We start from the raw sequence: 16477 nt of genomic DNA on the forward strand, positions 1-16477 counted from the left end.
ATATTAAGAAAAGTAAATGAGTGAATATTTTTTTCATCCTTTAGTAATTGCTGCAGGAGATAGTTCCATGATTTGGCAGGAGATGATTCAACTGTATTTACACCAGGAGTGTACCCAAGTCCAGTTTGCAGTAATAAACCTTTGGACCAGATTATTGATTAATGAACTGCAGTATCCTAAAGGGGTTTGGGTGGGAATGAGGTGATGTGGGAAAGAATAAGAAGAGAACAAAGAGGCTGCAGCAAAAACTGATGCAAGTAAGATAAACACTTGTCCAGAATATCTAAAACTTACAACCTCTCCTTGTGCTTTTCTTTGTAGTTACAGGATGCATTATTTCCTACCAGTCTGCTTTTATCTTGGCCTTTTTTTTTTTGGTTAACTTTGGTCCAGTGTCAATCCTCCAAAGGCTTCTTCATTCCTGGAACTCACCACATCAGAGTTCAGTAAACAGAGCTGTAGTTTACTTAAATCTTTGCAGGACTGAAGCTGTTCTTTTCAATTCTGCTGAGTGAAAAAAAAAGAAAGAAAGAAAATCTAGTATCTGCCAGCTATAGACTCCCAATATACAGTAAGAAATTGGAGGCTGGGAACAAATTTCCACAAGAGCGTGTGTTCCATTTTCAAAAAATTAGTTGGTTTTAGAAGGTGCTTGGTTGTCTGACAGTCACCACTATAAAGCTGAGTGATGCTGTCTGGTTAATTTTGAGGCCACAGGCTGATGTTTAAAATGTCAAACAAATACTCATTTTTGCATCAGTTAAATTAATGGAGCTTAGATATATGCACACAAAAAAGCTGAGTTGTTTAAAGTTGAGAACATTCCTGATTTGGGAAATGGCCAAGATGGTTGGAGATGTTAAATTTTCCCTTCTTGCCCCTCTGCAGGACACAATGATTACATCTGCCCAGCCACCAACCAGTGCACGATCGACAAAAACCGGCGCAAGAGCTGCCAGGCGTGCCGGCTGCGCAAGTGCTACGAAGTGGGGATGATGAAATGTGGTGAGTTTGGCAGGGCTGGGTTCTTAGCTGGGGGTTTGCTGGTTTTGGCTTTTTCTTCCCTTCAGCCAGTTCTGTATCTTTTTTCCCCTTGGAATCCTAAGAAGGCACAACAACTAAAGCAAGGATTTATAGGAAGGAATTATCTGGTTCTTGAAGCCGAAGAAGACTTGTCATTTTCAGATCTGTAGGTTAAGAGTGAAAAACATATAACCTCTGCAGAGCTTTGGGGAGGCAAGTTACTCCCATGCCATGCAGAATGGGAAATCAAGGGCTGCTGCTTTCAGAACCTTCCAGAGCCAGCCTCTGCTCATGTGAGGTAAAGGAGCCTGTGCTGTGCTCTGCTGCTTGGATGCACTGCAGGAGCAGCAGTGTCACATCAAAGCAGTAGTTAATCAACCCAACATTCCACCTCTGATGGTGGCAAGAGTGGGTGCCTCAGGAGGAGAGTAGGAATGAGAGCAGCAGCTGAGTGGAACTGCTGCTGTCAGCTCTGAGCTTCCAAAAACTACTGGTTGGGGACGTTAACAGAATGACAGATTTTCCATTGTCCCTCTTTTTAACTATATAAAGGCTTAGCATCTACAACATTCTTCAACAGCTTGGCCACTCATCTGGGGAAGAACAAGCTCTCTGGTTGCCAGGCTTTTGGTGGGGGGGGGGCTTTGGTGGGACAGTGAGGGAAAGGCATTGGATTGGGATTGGATTGGACTTTTTTTGAAAAAGCCATCTTCAGATGATGCCCCACAGCTCTTCCACCAAAAGAAATAGAGAACCACCACTGTTTGTCACTGCACCACTCAGAATTATCCAGACTTTTCTTTTATTCCTGTCTTGTATTTATGGCAATGTAACTTCAATTCAGTTGATAATTTATAGATGATGTTTTAAAGGTTACTTTTTAAGAAGAGAATTATTTGAGAAATATTTCAATCTAATATATGTTTACAGTCAAGGTTTTCTGTTTCTTATAGCTTCCCCAATGTATGTAATAGAAACAGGCTGAGAAAATAGCCATAGCCCATAAGAACACTGGAGTGCACAGGAGCAGGTCCCTGTGCTTGGCTCTCCATGATTTGCAGGTGTGCATCTTGTTTCAGCCCATTTAATGCAGATACCTAATTCTGTTTCAAACCCAGACACTGTTTTCATCCTCCCACAGCTTTGATCTGAAAACTGTTTGCAAAATATGACTTCTTTCATTAGGAACATTGTTTAGAATTTCAGCCTGCATTTATTGATGACCAATAATGTCCACTTTTTCTTGCAACAACATTGTCTTTTAGCATAGAGGCTCCTCTTCTCTTTGCTGCTAATGGCCTGAATTTGTTTAAGGACTGCATCATATCCCCTCACAACCTTTGTTTTAGTTGGCTAAACAAAGTAAGAAAACTTCTCCTCTTGCAAAATAGGAAAGTTGATGAATCTGGAAATGAGCAGATTGTCCCTCCACCTGCTCCAGGCAGAGCTAACCCAATTAGCACTTGGATGCCCAGAATCATGGACAGCATTCTGGGGACTCTCCTCACTGCAGTAGCACTGACACATCTCTGTTGCTGCAGGAGCTCTCCTCTGCTCACAGCCCAGGATCCTATTTGCCTTTTTCAAGGTAACATCATGCTGGCAGTTCATAATCACTCCATGATCTGTTATGACTGCAGTCACCCCGTGCATTTCTAGCTGACAACTCCCAGAGCAGAACTGAAATTTCAACTGTGCCTTGTATTATTTTTGTACTCCTCAAGTACATTTAGTTTCTTCTGCTCAAGTCAGATGCTTCTTTCTATGTGAAGCTCCTGTCTTTTCCTTCAGTGATGGTCCATCTCAACTTTATTGGTGTTTGGTCTTACTTCCATCAAGGAAAGCCTTATGCCTGCAAATAAGATTCCTTTCAAAATCTTTCTAAATCGTGCCACTGTCTTTTGGTCATTTTTATGACTCAGAATTTTGCTTAAAGTTTTTCCAGTGGAGGTTTCTGTAAAGCCCTAGTTCTGGAGTTGGAAAGGTTTGGTAAAGATTGATTCCATAGTGATATTATAAGGTAGACCTCCACGGTGCTTGCCTTAAATTAATAATTTTATTCTAGCTGTCCAGAAAGTCCTGGTGTGTGATAAGACCTGATAGGAACTGTGGTATTACAAGTAATAAATTATAGTATGCACTTATGTTCTAGCCTGTGTTCCCTTGAATCTTGTCACATATTCATAAACCTGTATTGCTATAATAATGATTGTCTGCAGGACATTGATGACTATGCCAAACAAAAAAAAAAAAAAAAAAAAGAGTGAAACTATAACTGAAAAAAAAACCCCTGTATTTTTAAATAATTCGTTTTTCAAGTAGTAGCACTAACGCTTGAAACTCTTGAGAATTTAATTTGAGAAGCTGAACAATTGATTTTCAGAAAAAAGAACATAAAAATTACTCAGAACTGTCTGAGTCAGCTGATGAGTTAAGTGGCAGCTGTGAGTAATGCTGGTGTATGGACACATGGTGACAGACATTTAAAGCAGACAGATTTTAAGACAGTATTTCTTGCATGAAATGTAAATGCCATTTCCTGCAGACCAGAGCGATTATCTCTCAGACATTTTCTCACAAGAACTGGGCTTTAATAAAAACTTTTTATTGTAGAAAGCCATAAAAGAGAACACTTTGTTTTTAATGAAGGCTTTTCTGCATCTCTGCTCCTTTCTGAGGTCACTTAGTGAAAGGATTGGTTCACATCTGCTAAAGCCCTGGATGGGCTGGAATGGTTTGTGAGTGCATTTTTGCTCAGTGGAGACTTGTGTCCAGCAGAAGTGATGAAAGAAGTTCAATTGCCACTTTGTAGTTTGAGAGCTCTTCATAAAATCTTGGCACCATTCCCATCATACCTTTAAATCCTTGTTTTGCATATTATCAATAGACAACTCAAGAGAAAACACACCCTAGGAACTCGTTTAAAACAAGGTTGTGTGCCTAAATCTGATTGAGCAGGACAGGCCACCTTCCATACAGTAGGAGAAGGCAGAAAAGTGTTGCTCTCCAGCTTCTTGGTCTGAAATTCTCTTGGATGTCATCACCTTCAGAAATGTTAAGAAGTCAGCCCAACAAGCCACAGGTATTTTGGTGGAGGCCAGCTTGGGGGTGCCTTGTATTAAGGTGATAGTGGATTTTCTGATAAAATATAGAAAATATTCATATATCGTATGAAATTATTCATATATCATTGCCAAAAGCACAGGGGTCACAGACATTGCATCTGCCAATTCCTCTGCAGGAAATCTATGTTCCCTGCTGTTCCCAACAAGGAAGCCACTGCTAAAGTTTGGCAGTAGGACTCCTAACAGTGCTAGAAAAATAATTAACAAAAAAATTGCGCTGTCATTAGGAACAAAAAAACAGAAAAACTGCAGTTAACTCTGCCCAGAAAGCTTGAATAAAATAGACCAGGAAAAAACTTCCCTTGATCTTCCCTTGGAACCTTCTGGTGTTTACCTGGGGAGCTGGAATGGACTTGGACTGTTTGTCAAAGGCAGTGAAGAAGAGGAGAGTTGCTTCATCACTTTTCACTCGGGGAGCAGCTATCCCCTGCTTTGCTTTTGGTTTGCTTTCTGAGGCTCAAACAGACCTTTTTCCACAAGGAGTTTTCAGTTTCCCTAACTTTTATTTCCCTCCTCTGCACTTCTCCTGTATCTTTTTTCCCCATTTGTCTGTTCTCAACATGCTGAAATAGTTCCAAAGGTAAAGCTCCTTTCAGCCCTGAGTGAGGAGGCTGAGAGGCCACACTCAAGTGATGGAGATGCTGCTCTTGAATCATCTGACAAGTCTGCAGGAAGGAAAACAGATTTCTCTGTGGGCTGGTTCAGCATTTGGCCCTTTCTCCTGTGTGTGGCTGCTGTGTGCAGTTGAAATACTGTAAAGTACTTTTCACACAGAAAATAAGTGGGGACAAAATGTTTCAAGGCATTCTCTGGACATCAGATGTATTAATTGAATTTCAGCTTTTATAGCAGTCACTAGAATTTCAGCTCACGTTCTCATGTGCACAGAGCAGACAGCAGCTCCTTTGTCAGTGGCTCTACTCTTGAGAATTCAATTTGAGAGTCAGCTCTGGCGTATGTACTCACCAGAACATTTGCATTTGCTTTGGAAGGTGACTGGAGTGATCATGATTTACCAATGGAGTGTACTGGAGCAGGTTTACACTCACAGTCTTTTAAAAACTGGCTATAAAATGTCCAGTGGTAGAATCTGTGGTTGCTGCAGAGCTGGTTGGTTGTGTGAGCCATTGCCAGGGACCAAAATCAGTATGAAGGGCAGCATGCCATGTAACTGCCTACCAGATCAGACAGCATTTGTGATTTTCAGAGAATTTGCAATGCTTGAAAAATAGTGTGTTTCACTGCCAGTAATACCTGCTGTGGCTGAGTGAACAACAGGCTCATTTTAATGACTTTTTTTCAAAGTGCTTCACTTCTTATATCTTGGTCATTTACTCATGGTCTGTGGTGCTGCAGCTCAAGGTCTTGCCCTTGGCCCAGCATTCTCAGCTGAATACAGCAATTTTCTTGCACAAAATAGCTCTAAATAAGGAGAGTGTGGTAGGAAGAATGAGGGATTTGATCATTTTGCACTTCTGCAATTGCCTGAATTACTTTTATAGAAATGAATATTAGATTTTCAGAACAGTTAGGGAGTTTGTAGTAAAGTCGAAGATAGCCCCTAATCTGGGAAGCTGTATTTTATTTCTCTGCTTTTACACACATTGATTCACATCTCTGTATCTACTTAAAACATTAGGCTGGTCAATAATTATTTATAACATATAATTATTTATAACATATATTATTGTTTTATAAACAGTTATACATGTCTTTTTTATGCTAATATATACATATAAGTAAAATTTCTTGGTCTGCCTAAACTTTGGATTTGAATATAAAGAAAAGGAGTTCCTTTATGTTGTTGAAAGCTGTTGTTGTAACTGGAAAGACTGGTGTTTTCTGCTGTGTCAGCTGACTAGAAAGTTTAAATGTAGTTTTCTTTTACTTTAAATGCAAGCACAAAAAATTAGAAAGTATAAATAAATGTATCTCTTTTTAGTATCTTTTCTGGATACTGCTTGGTCATTCAGCCTACTTCTGCTTTGGCAATATATGGTGAATATAAACCACCACAAATAACTCAGAATCTGCTTTGGTTGGGTTTTTTCCCACCTTGTTTTTGTCATCAGTTATATTTTCTTTAGCAGCAAGTTTTTTATGCAGAAATGTAATACTCCTAGTCTGGCTTCCTGCACTGGTACTGTTTTTATAGAAATTTGGTAAATGTTTTCAATTGAGCATATTTTATATAATATGAATTGGTTATATAAGAAACTCAATTCAGTTAAATAACCTAAAATAAATTAAAGGTGTTTGCTAGTTCCCAGTAAGAACCCTCCACAAATCTTTAGACCTTTAATACTCTCAAAATCATAACCTGATTGAATTATCTTTAGATGGAGCACTGAGTGCAGCTGTGCAGATGAAAATTGTTCAAGATTTTGTCAATTAGAACAGAATGCTAAAGTTTTTTTTTAAAGTGCTTTTATAATTGATTCCTTTGATATTCATTAAAGTATCTACTCAATTATCTGTGTTTATATTTTCTGTATATTTCTATAAGCTTAAATTTATATTTATAGGCTACAAAATGTTATTTAAAGATCTTTGCAACAGTGAATTGGAAAGGATAACTCAGATAACAAATGTCACAGAGCATTTGGTATTTTTTTGATAGCCCAAGAAAATTTTTACTCTATTCTGCCCATGGCTTTTATTCCCTTTGCTATTTTTCTTGTTCTGTGTTTCAAGGTGCCCCTGGAAACGTGCTTCAGGTTTCTAAACAGTGAAAACAATGTGCCTTCTTTCTTGGTGGTTATGGTCTGTCCCATGCTGTGGAGACCAGAGCCTTCTCTGTAGGCAGAGCACCCTGGTACCTGGGCATCTCCTCATCTGTCTCATTCCAGTTGCCTGCTGTCCTCTCAGCTTTACTTTTTGTCTTTCCTGATGGAAAATGCATGCTTTCTGTGCATTACATGATTTCAGAGCAGTCTGCAGCCCACTGTGCCATTCTAGTATTTTTTGGAAGCTTACAAACCACTTCAAGATTCTCCTCTTGACCTTTGTGCATTAGTCAAAAATGAGGTTTAGCACAGAGTTCACTACATTATCCAGGTGTCTTTGTAGAAAATAGTCTATGCCTTGCTGGCCTTTGACTCTCCTCAGGAAGGATTTGATGGTGGAAGAAATTGCTTTGTTACTTCTGTAGTTCTGCAGGGAACCTTTTTTTGGGTATTTTCATCAAGTCTCATTCCATGAATCTACATAAGATAATGTCTCATGCCCTGTCTCTGCTGGTATGTCATCTTCCCTTTGCTGCTATTCATCTGCTCTGGCAACTTCTAGCCTGTTGTCATTTGGCTAAACATTTGGTTCTACAAATTAATTTCCTTCAATCCATTATTTGTGCGAATTTCCTGTCTGCATCCAGCCCATTTCATCCTACCCACATCCCTTTCAAAGTTGCAAACCCATCCTTTCTCCAAATGGTGCAGGCCTAAAGCTGGAATTGCAGCTGGAAAATACTTCCAGTTCCAAATGGCCTGTCCCACTTGGAGAGCTCTGTGCCTGAGGTCTGTTCGTTGAACCAGCTTTGCCCGTTGGGCTTCTCCAATCTCTTGGATTTCCAGGGAAAGAATGTTCTCCAATACTGAGAACTCCTTTAATGAGAACTTCCTTAACTTTCCCTGCATCCAGCATGGTTTCCTGAACAGGCAGCAAGTGAGGGCCATGGCCCACATCCTAAAAGTCCTGGAAGACTCAGCTGGTCCTTATTCAGTCAGGTTGTTCCTGAGTGGCCTTTGCATCCACCCCTCCCCCAGACTGCCCAAATGCTGTTTGACAGCTGCTGGAGATGTGACAGGACTATGACCTGAAAGCCACCTCCACCTGAGGCTCCTCTGCCACATGAGAGTCACCCAGCATCTTATTTAGCAAGACAAAGCCTTGTCAACAGCATCTGAAATTATTTTTTTTTTGTGCCCTCACAGCCCTTATTTTTAATTTGGCTTATGCTTGGACCTCTTTGCTAGCTGAAGTAGAGCTATAGCTGAGTATTTTATGAATGTCATGGTTTTGGAGAAACTTTTAGACTCTTTCCTTGGAAGCTATGCAAAACATAGCTACTACAGTGATGCTACTAATAACATTGACCAAGAACTGCACAATGTTTAGATTTGTCAGAACAAACAATTAATTAAATCTGGGAATGTAAAGGACTGCTTTTTGCAGTCAAAAATAGCCTTCTGCAGACAGAACTCCACACAGGGTGTTTGGTTTTAGTTGTAGATATCTGAATTTCCTTTGGAGAAACTCCTGCTGGCTTCTTGGGGCATGGGGAGAAAATGGGTTGAATCTTGTGAGTCGCTGGCTGACCATCCAGCTAACTCTGAAGCCCAGCTGTGCTTGTTCCTGAGGCATTTAATCTGTAACCTGGCCCAGACTCTCAAGTTTTTTATTCCTCCAGATTATATATATAAAGCAAAATTTACAATCAGCCATCTTTATATCTCTTTAAAGATCTGATTCATATCTTTTTGATGTCAATGGGAGTTTTCCACTGAACTTTTTAAACTGAATTGACTGAGGTTCAAAACCAAACATTTTTCAACTTTATTTCTGTTTAGCAGAATAAACAAAACCCTTCAGCTGAAGTCAGCAGGGACAAAGTTAAATCCGTGCTGAATGTCCTAGAAACTTAATGTTCAATATCACAACATCCAATATTAAAGGGTTTTCCTCCTTCTCTCCAAACATTTGTGTTGGGACCCAGAGCATTCCTCTGGCTGCCCTGGGTGATTTGAGACCCTGCCAGGGGGCTCAGAGACCTTGGCACGGAGTCAAAAACACCTGAGCCTTTGATTTTAGCCCATGGTAAGAATGACCAACTTTGTGTGAAGAGTTACAAGCCACAAGAGTTTGAGTAGAATGATAGCTAATTTGTCACAGGGTGAAAAAGTAGAATTTTGGGGTTTTAGAATGGGGGTTCAAGAGGCAAGATGGAGGAATCTGGGCCTGTCCTGTCCTTCTTCTTCTTGTCCTCCATCTTCTGCTGTGATGGTGGCACTTTTGGATTGGTTTAGAGTAGAGACAGACTGTTTAACATAGGTGATAGGTATTGGAAGATTATTGTAAATAAAGTACATGAAGTTCTTAGCATAAAAAGTTAACACCACCCCCAGGGCAGGTGTTGTGCCACAACCCGACCTGCTGGACAGATCTCAGCAGGTCAGAGAAAGAATGTAACAGATAAGAGAAAATAAACAACCCTGAAAAGCAGAACCAGTGAATCTCGACTTCTTCAGTTGCGGGGCTGGGAAAAAAGAGACTTTCTAACACCTCGGGGGTCACCTCAACCACAGAAACCTGAGACATTTGGGTTTGCACAAGGGAGGAAAATTCTCTGGGGAAAAACTCTCCAATGCAACCGTGTGGTTCTCGTGGCAGGTTCCAGGAGAGAACGCTGCGGGTACCGGATCCTGCGGAGCCACCGCAGCGCCGAGGAGCGCGCGCACTGCCTGGGCAGGGCCAGGAGATACAACGAGGCGGCCACGAGGGTGAAGGAGATCCTGCTGAGCGCCCTCAGCCCCGAGCAGTTCGTGCTGACCCTGCTGGAGGCAGAGCCGCCCCACGTGCTGGTCAGCCGGCCCAGCAAACCCTTCACCGAGGCCTCCATGATGATGTCCCTGACCAAGCTGGCGGACAAAGAGCTGGTGCACATGATCGGCTGGGCCAAGAAGATTCCTGGTGAGGAATTCAGGCTTGGGTTTGGTCAATGGTTTTGGTTTGGTTTTGGTTTGATTTTGGTCAATGGGTTTTGGTCAATGGGTTTAGTCAATTGGTTTGGTCAATGGGTTTGGTTTTTGTCAACGGTTTTTGTTTGTTTTGGTCAATGGTTTGGTTTGGTTTTGGTCAATGGTTTTACCCAGCAAAGTGCCCTTCTCTGCTCTGACATGACAGAGCAGCACAGTAAGTGTGTGGTATATGTGAAAAACACCAATCACTTGTTTATAGAATTTTAAAAATTTAATAGTAATAAAATTGTTAGAAAAATAGTAATATAATTAGAGTAATAAAAATTTGGACTATTGGGATTTAGAACAATATGAGACAATAAGAACAAAGATTTATGGATGATCCGGGTATCTTTTTCTGGGCAAAATAAGCCTGAAAAAGGACCCCCATTAACAGAGGATTAACCCTTAAAAGCAGTAGCCTGTTGCATATTCATACACCACATACATGATGCATAAATTCTATTAAAACAAAGGATTCTGTATGGTCAGTGTCAACTTCTTCCTCTTAATCCTAATGGCATCCTCGTGGCTGAGCGAGGTGGGAAGAAGTTCGTTTCTTCTGATAATGGGGCAGTAAATTCTCGTTCTCTGAAAGATTTGGGGGTCCTGTGGCTGCTATCTCGGTGTGAGTCCTTTCTTTAGAAAAAAAGTATCCTACATAGCATAGTTTCTATTTTAACATTATGTTATAAGCTAAAACTATATTTAACACACCACTTCAGAAAATTAATACAGCATCACTTTCTAACATTACACATATAATATTCATTTTAATATTTGCAAAAATCAATCACATGATACACATTTTTCACAGTATAGAAGTCAAGTTTTCTGTCCTGCTAAGTAATAAAGAGTTTATTCCTCTCAGTAATTAACCTGGATGTTTTTTAATTTAGATAAAATATAACCCATAACTTGCTGTCTGTTCTTACTCAAATACTCGTTCATTTTGCTACAAAGCAAAGGTGGTGTTGCAGGTAATTTCTGCCTCAGCTATAAATACCTGATTAGCTGATTTAGAAGGTTCATTTAGCACCAAATTCTCTCCTTGAGTCCTGATAGAAGGTTTCTAGTAGTTGGTGAGAACTGAAGGGTGTCCAAGTCCTGGGTGTCTGCAATTGATTCATTTGACAGAGCTGCTACAGAAAAACATCAGTGGAGCTCAGTATTGATTTCAGATTTATCATGTGCGCTCCTTCAAAACAAAAATCAGTAAGGGTTCTTTTGGCTATTGGCAACACCCAGAACATCCAGTACAACTACCTGTGCCAGTGCCTGGAATGTCTCAAATGTCTCCATGGCATCATGGCAATGAACCATTTAACTTCTCACCAACCAGAAACGGTGAACATTTGCAGTTCCTTCTGCATGACTAAAAGAGGCAGAATAAAAACTAAAAACTAAAAGTGAGCCGAAAGCTTGGAATATTGGTGGACTCACAGCAGTAGAGGGCTTGATCCTGAGCTTCAGATAGAGTGCACTGCTGGGGCCAGCACTCCATGGATCCTCTCCTGGGTTTTGTGCTGAAGGATTCAGGCCGTGCTGGTGTGTGCCCTGCCCTTGGTGTGGTGTGCACTGTAAAGAGCTGCTGCTGCTGGAGAGCACTCAGGGAAAACATGGCAGGAACCTTTCCCTCCAGAAACAGTGTGTGCACAGTGCAGGAAACAAACTTGGAGGAGAATATCTCATTTAATCCGTTAATTAGGAATTTAGCCATCAGGGAAGCGCATCCTCTTTCAGGTCTAGGCAGAGTGGCTGATGTGCTTCCAAATCCAGCTAAGCACATCTCCCAGGGCAGAGCAGTCTCAGACACTGGGATGGAGGGTCCAGGTGTGATGGTTTTGGGGTGTGCAGATTCCAGGCCAGTGCTGGGGAGGAGATGTTTGCACCCCAGAGTATCTCAAACCACGCTGGACCTCTGCCAAGTGATGATGGTTTTGCTGGCAGTGTGGGATGTTTAAAAAATGAGAGCCCAAATCCTTCAGACTCATTTTTTGTGGCTTAAGGAACTAAAAAAAAAACCTGTGAAGTAAGTAGCCATAAGGGGTCAAATGGTAGCTATTGTTATAATTTCTTGTCTAATCATAAAAATGGGATTAAAACAGAGGACTACACTTGGTTATGTTTATCTGGTAGGAAGTGAATTGTGAAGGAAAACCAGTCTTAGAAAATTACCTCATTTTAATCAATATTTCAGGGGGAAAAAACCCCAACCCAACCTTTTCCATTTTCTGAGTATTATTAATTTCTATTTTTTGACTCTGAGACTTTTTTTTTTTTTTTTGAAAGACAAATCCACAAACCCAAACCTTCAGCCAGTTAAGATTATTTCTTTGTATTTTTCACAAGAACAGTTTTCAAACCAACCTCAATTTTGGCACAGGTCACTTTTAGTTTATTTTCAAAATATGTTAGAAATAAAAACTTTCTTGGCAGTAAGAGAACTGTATGAAGAAAACCCATTGAAGTAATCAAACCCCTTCAAAACAGTTCTTGGGAATGCTGACACTTTGTTGTCTCTGTTTGTTTTTTCTGATCACTCCTGTTACAGAGAACAGAAATAAACAGCATTTTAGAGCAGTGCCAAAAATAGATGGGTTTTTTAATATATAGCCAATTATAAGTGACACTGCTGTATTACATGGAAGTTGGACCATTAACTCCAATCTGGATTGATTTTTTTTTTAGTTTTTCATATATAAGCTGTGATGGCTAAAGCTCAGGACATGGAATTTTATTTTTCAAAAACTCTTGCCTGAAGGTAATCATGCCTATCCCTGCCTGGTTCCTGGAGGTAATGCCTTAGGAAAAAATAGAGAGCTCTTGGCTAATGGCCCAGTGAGCAGTAATTTTACTTTCTGAAAAGCTGACTATTTGCTTTTGTGTACTCTGGTTAGAAGTCCATTTTCATCTCAAGTTATTATTGGATTTTATTTCACAATCATTGGAGGTGAAAAAAAATTTCTTATTGTCTTAACAGTAACTTTTTGCCTAAATAGGAACAAAAACATGTTTGTATTGTGTGGGTTTTTCATGTTTAATATTTAATAACAGTCTTTTGTTATGAATTTTACTCTGTGGCTGTATTTTTGTTCTGGTCTTTCAGCCTAATGGAGTATATTTTTTTGTCAAATAGAAGCTGACATATGGATTTTTTTCCTTCTGAATCCTAAGTATTTTAATTCTCAGTTGTCAGGCAGCAGAACACAGCTTCTGTAATTACCTCTTGCTTTGCTGACCTAATCTAAGAGAGTTTACATGGTTCATTGCTGAACCTGTATTGCAAATCAATAGGATGCTGTCACAATATCAACATTTGGATTCATTAGGCAGCCCAGTGTGTTGCTGACCAGAGCAGTGTGTCTTTTCCTAGTTTTTACACATCCAGCACAAGTTTTTTTCTCTTCTCTGTCTTAGCAATTCATAATTAAATTATAAGAAATAGAGTCCACAGTCTAAAGGATGTGTAATACAACCATGATAAAAATTATTAGTTTAATGTATTCTGGAGGAAATTAAATGGGACTCCTGAGGCTGCAGTGAAAGCTGTGGTTGCTCTTTGATGTCCTTCACCTTTGGAGCATGAGATTATTAGGAAAAAGAGAGTTAGAGTCCTTCTAACAGCTGTGCTCAATGGCCATAGCTCCCACTGCTGCCACTGATAATGTGAGTTTAGCAGAGGACATCTGTGATAAATCTGGATCTTCAAGAACCCACAGATTGAACCTTGGGACTTGGTCTGGCATCACTCAACTGAGAGAGTTTTTAAACCTGATAATTCCTTGTTTATGCTAGAGAAATCAGCACAAGGCAGTGTAAATGTTTATTTAAATATCCTCTGAAATGTCTTTGGGCTGCTGTTTCCCAGGAAACTGGCACTGTCAGTTTTTGTACCATTTCCCACTTCCCTGAATATTTTCCTAAAAGCAGTTTGAAGTGATGAGTGTGTGTGGCAGACAATCTGCTGTGGGCTGTGTGCTCTGTAGTAAACTCTGTGACAGGGAACCCAGGAGGGAAGGTAACACTCCTGGGCTCCTGTTTATCCTTCCTGTAAAACCAGAGGCAAGGCTGCCCCAGCTTTGAAAAGCAGCACGTTCAGGGATGATAAAAGTGAGCTTTGCTCAGTTCATGGCAGCCCCTGGCTGTCACTGACTGTCCTCCAGCTGAGTTGTGTAATGAGATTAAAATGCATGGAGCATTGGTATAAACTACTGACAGAGAGATTCTCTGGCAGCCCAAACATCCTGTGTGTGTTTTAACACCTTAGACAACCAGGAAGAACTTCAGGAAACCAGTCTGCCATGGCCAGGCTGTACCTGGGTTTGTCATCAGGCAGTGTCAGAGATGCCAGCTCATCTGAAAATGGAGCACCTTTGCCAAGGGCCCAACCTGAAGAAGCTCAGCTTTGAAAACTGTGGCCTGATCTTGTTTTTGAGCAGCTCTTCATCATATCTGTGCTTTTCTCCTTGACTGAACAGTCTGTTTTCCCATCCATGCTTTGATAATTTACACTTCTGATCCTTTGGTTTGGAATGTATGAATTTTATTTCTCTGATTTTTTCTTTTGACTTTTAGACATTACATTATTTTTTCCCCAGTAATTTTTTTTTCCCAGGGGAAGAGAAAAGGTGGGCTGTGACTATCTCTGCCTTCTGGCTGTGCTGCAGAGTTATCTGAGGCCTTGCTAAAAGTTCTGGAGAGAAATGAATCATAGAATCATGGAATGAGTGGGGTTGGAAGGGACCTTAAAGCTCACCTTGTTCCACCCGCCTGCCACGTGCAGGGCACCTTCCCCTAGAGCAGGATGCTCAGAGCCCCATCCAACCTGGCCCTGAGCACTGCCAGGGATGGGGCACCCACAGCTGCTCTGGGCAGCCTGTGCCAGGGCCTCACCCTCACAATATTTCTTCTAACATCTCTCCTCTTTCAGGACAGGAACATAAAGCAGGTGACTCTGCAGTCATTTGAGTTCCACCAGCTGTATGGGACTAATTGCACTAAAACACCACTCTGCTTTATTCCAAATATTTTGTAGATGGTGATAATTGCAATTATTTTGGTTCCTGTTTGAAGTGGCAGCCTGCCACTTTGGATGTCAATGCTCCCTTATCTTCACAACCCTTAGTTCTTTCTTGTTCTGTTTATCATGGACTCATTTTTCTTTATTAAACCAAAACATTTAACAAGTTGATTTATTTTATGCTCTCTGCATCACTTTAGGCTTCATTGATCTCAGCCTCTATGACCAAGTGAGGCTCTTGGAGAGCTGCTGGATGGAAGTTCTAATGATTGGTTTGATGTGGAGATCCATTGACCATCCTGGGAAACTGATTTTTGCACCAGACCTTGTACTGGACAGGTAAGAGGAATAAATTTATTGAGAACACTTCAAATTCGTGTGGTTGAAGGTGGGGAAGAGGATTAAACATGGCAGATGTTACTAATACTTCATCTAACAATATAATTCACTTGTGCTTGTAACAACCCTGTCCTAAGGTTCCCCATCCTTTCAGGGGTTAAGGAATGCTAAGCTGTAAAAGCTTTGTTGAACTTGCAAATTCCTGAACTCCTCTAGCACTGAGTGTGAAGTTTCTCTTCACATTTTTCTTCTCTCATTTTTTCCCATCTTTTGGTGGTTTTGTTCCCTCTGTTCCAGGTCTCTAGATGCTGAAACTGTCAATACAGCAACACAAGGCACTGCATTGTCCAATTGTCCCTACATCCCTCATTTTAAAAGAAGACACAGTGTCAGGCAATATTTTAATTATTTTAAATAGGTTTCCTGCCTGTTTTCTTCCTGCCACTACAGCAGACTTTATAGCTGGCTATAACAGTAAGCATTGGAGCACTAGCTGAGAGGGATTTAAAGACCCCTAGCTTGCTGTTAGATACTAAGACTGTTTTTTCAAGCTACAGCAGGATGTTTTCAAGTTTAAAGATTATTTCTCCATAGCATCATGTACCAGGAAGGAAGACTATGGATTAGTAGAGATTTTTTTTACAGAACCTTTGAAGGATTTGACCTGTGCTTCACATTGGTAAAAAAGTCAGAGAAGCAATCTACTCTGTTAGAATAAGAGAGTAGATTGCTCTTTAAAATATCTTTTCAACCTGGAGAAATTCAGATTTGCACCAGTTCTGTGACTTGCAATCAATAATTATCATTGTAGATACAGATAGGTAAAAGTGGCTTATTAAAAAATAATTTCTAAAACAGAGGAAATAAATATTATTTGCTCATATGAAATTCAATGCAAGGACATGCTGCACTGTTCAGTGCAATGATCAGAAATTGATGAAAATGTACAATGCATTTAATTGCTCAAGAGTTAATTTGTGCTGAATAGAGTGAGAATATTTGATGCATTTCTTCATTTCCTCAGGACATGTCAGAGTGGGAGCTTACAAGTGTCTGGGCATGCTGTAATTTTATTCAGGACACTCCTGTGTGAACCTGGTCTCTAACTTGATTGTTATTATCTTAGTTGAACTTAGAATCCCAGAATGGTTTATGTGGAAAGGACCTTAATAATCATCTCATTCCACCCCCTGCCATGGGCAGGGACACTTTCCACCAGACCAGCTTGCTCA

General features: G+C 40.4%; 1 protein-coding gene across 2 annotated transcripts in view; it reads left to right on the forward strand.

The window, feature by feature from the left end:
- Nucleotides 1-16477, forward strand: part of ESR2 (estrogen receptor 2) — a 34982-nt gene that overhangs the window by 10250 nt on the left and 8255 nt on the right. For both annotated transcript variants that reach the window (XM_018907132.3, XM_018907133.3), the window contains exons 4-6: nucleotides 889-1005; nucleotides 9537-9836; nucleotides 15107-15245. In XM_018907132.3, coding sequence (XP_018762677.1) covers nucleotides 889-1005; nucleotides 9537-9836; nucleotides 15107-15245 — 556 coding nt within the window. The remainder of the gene's footprint in view (nucleotides 1-888; nucleotides 1006-9536; nucleotides 9837-15106; nucleotides 15246-16477) is intronic.

The sequence above is a fragment of the Serinus canaria genome, chromosome 5 (assembly GCF_022539315.1).
Source record: "Serinus canaria isolate serCan28SL12 chromosome 5, serCan2020, whole genome shotgun sequence".
Lineage (NCBI taxonomy): Eukaryota > Metazoa > Chordata > Aves > Passeriformes > Fringillidae > Serinus > Serinus canaria.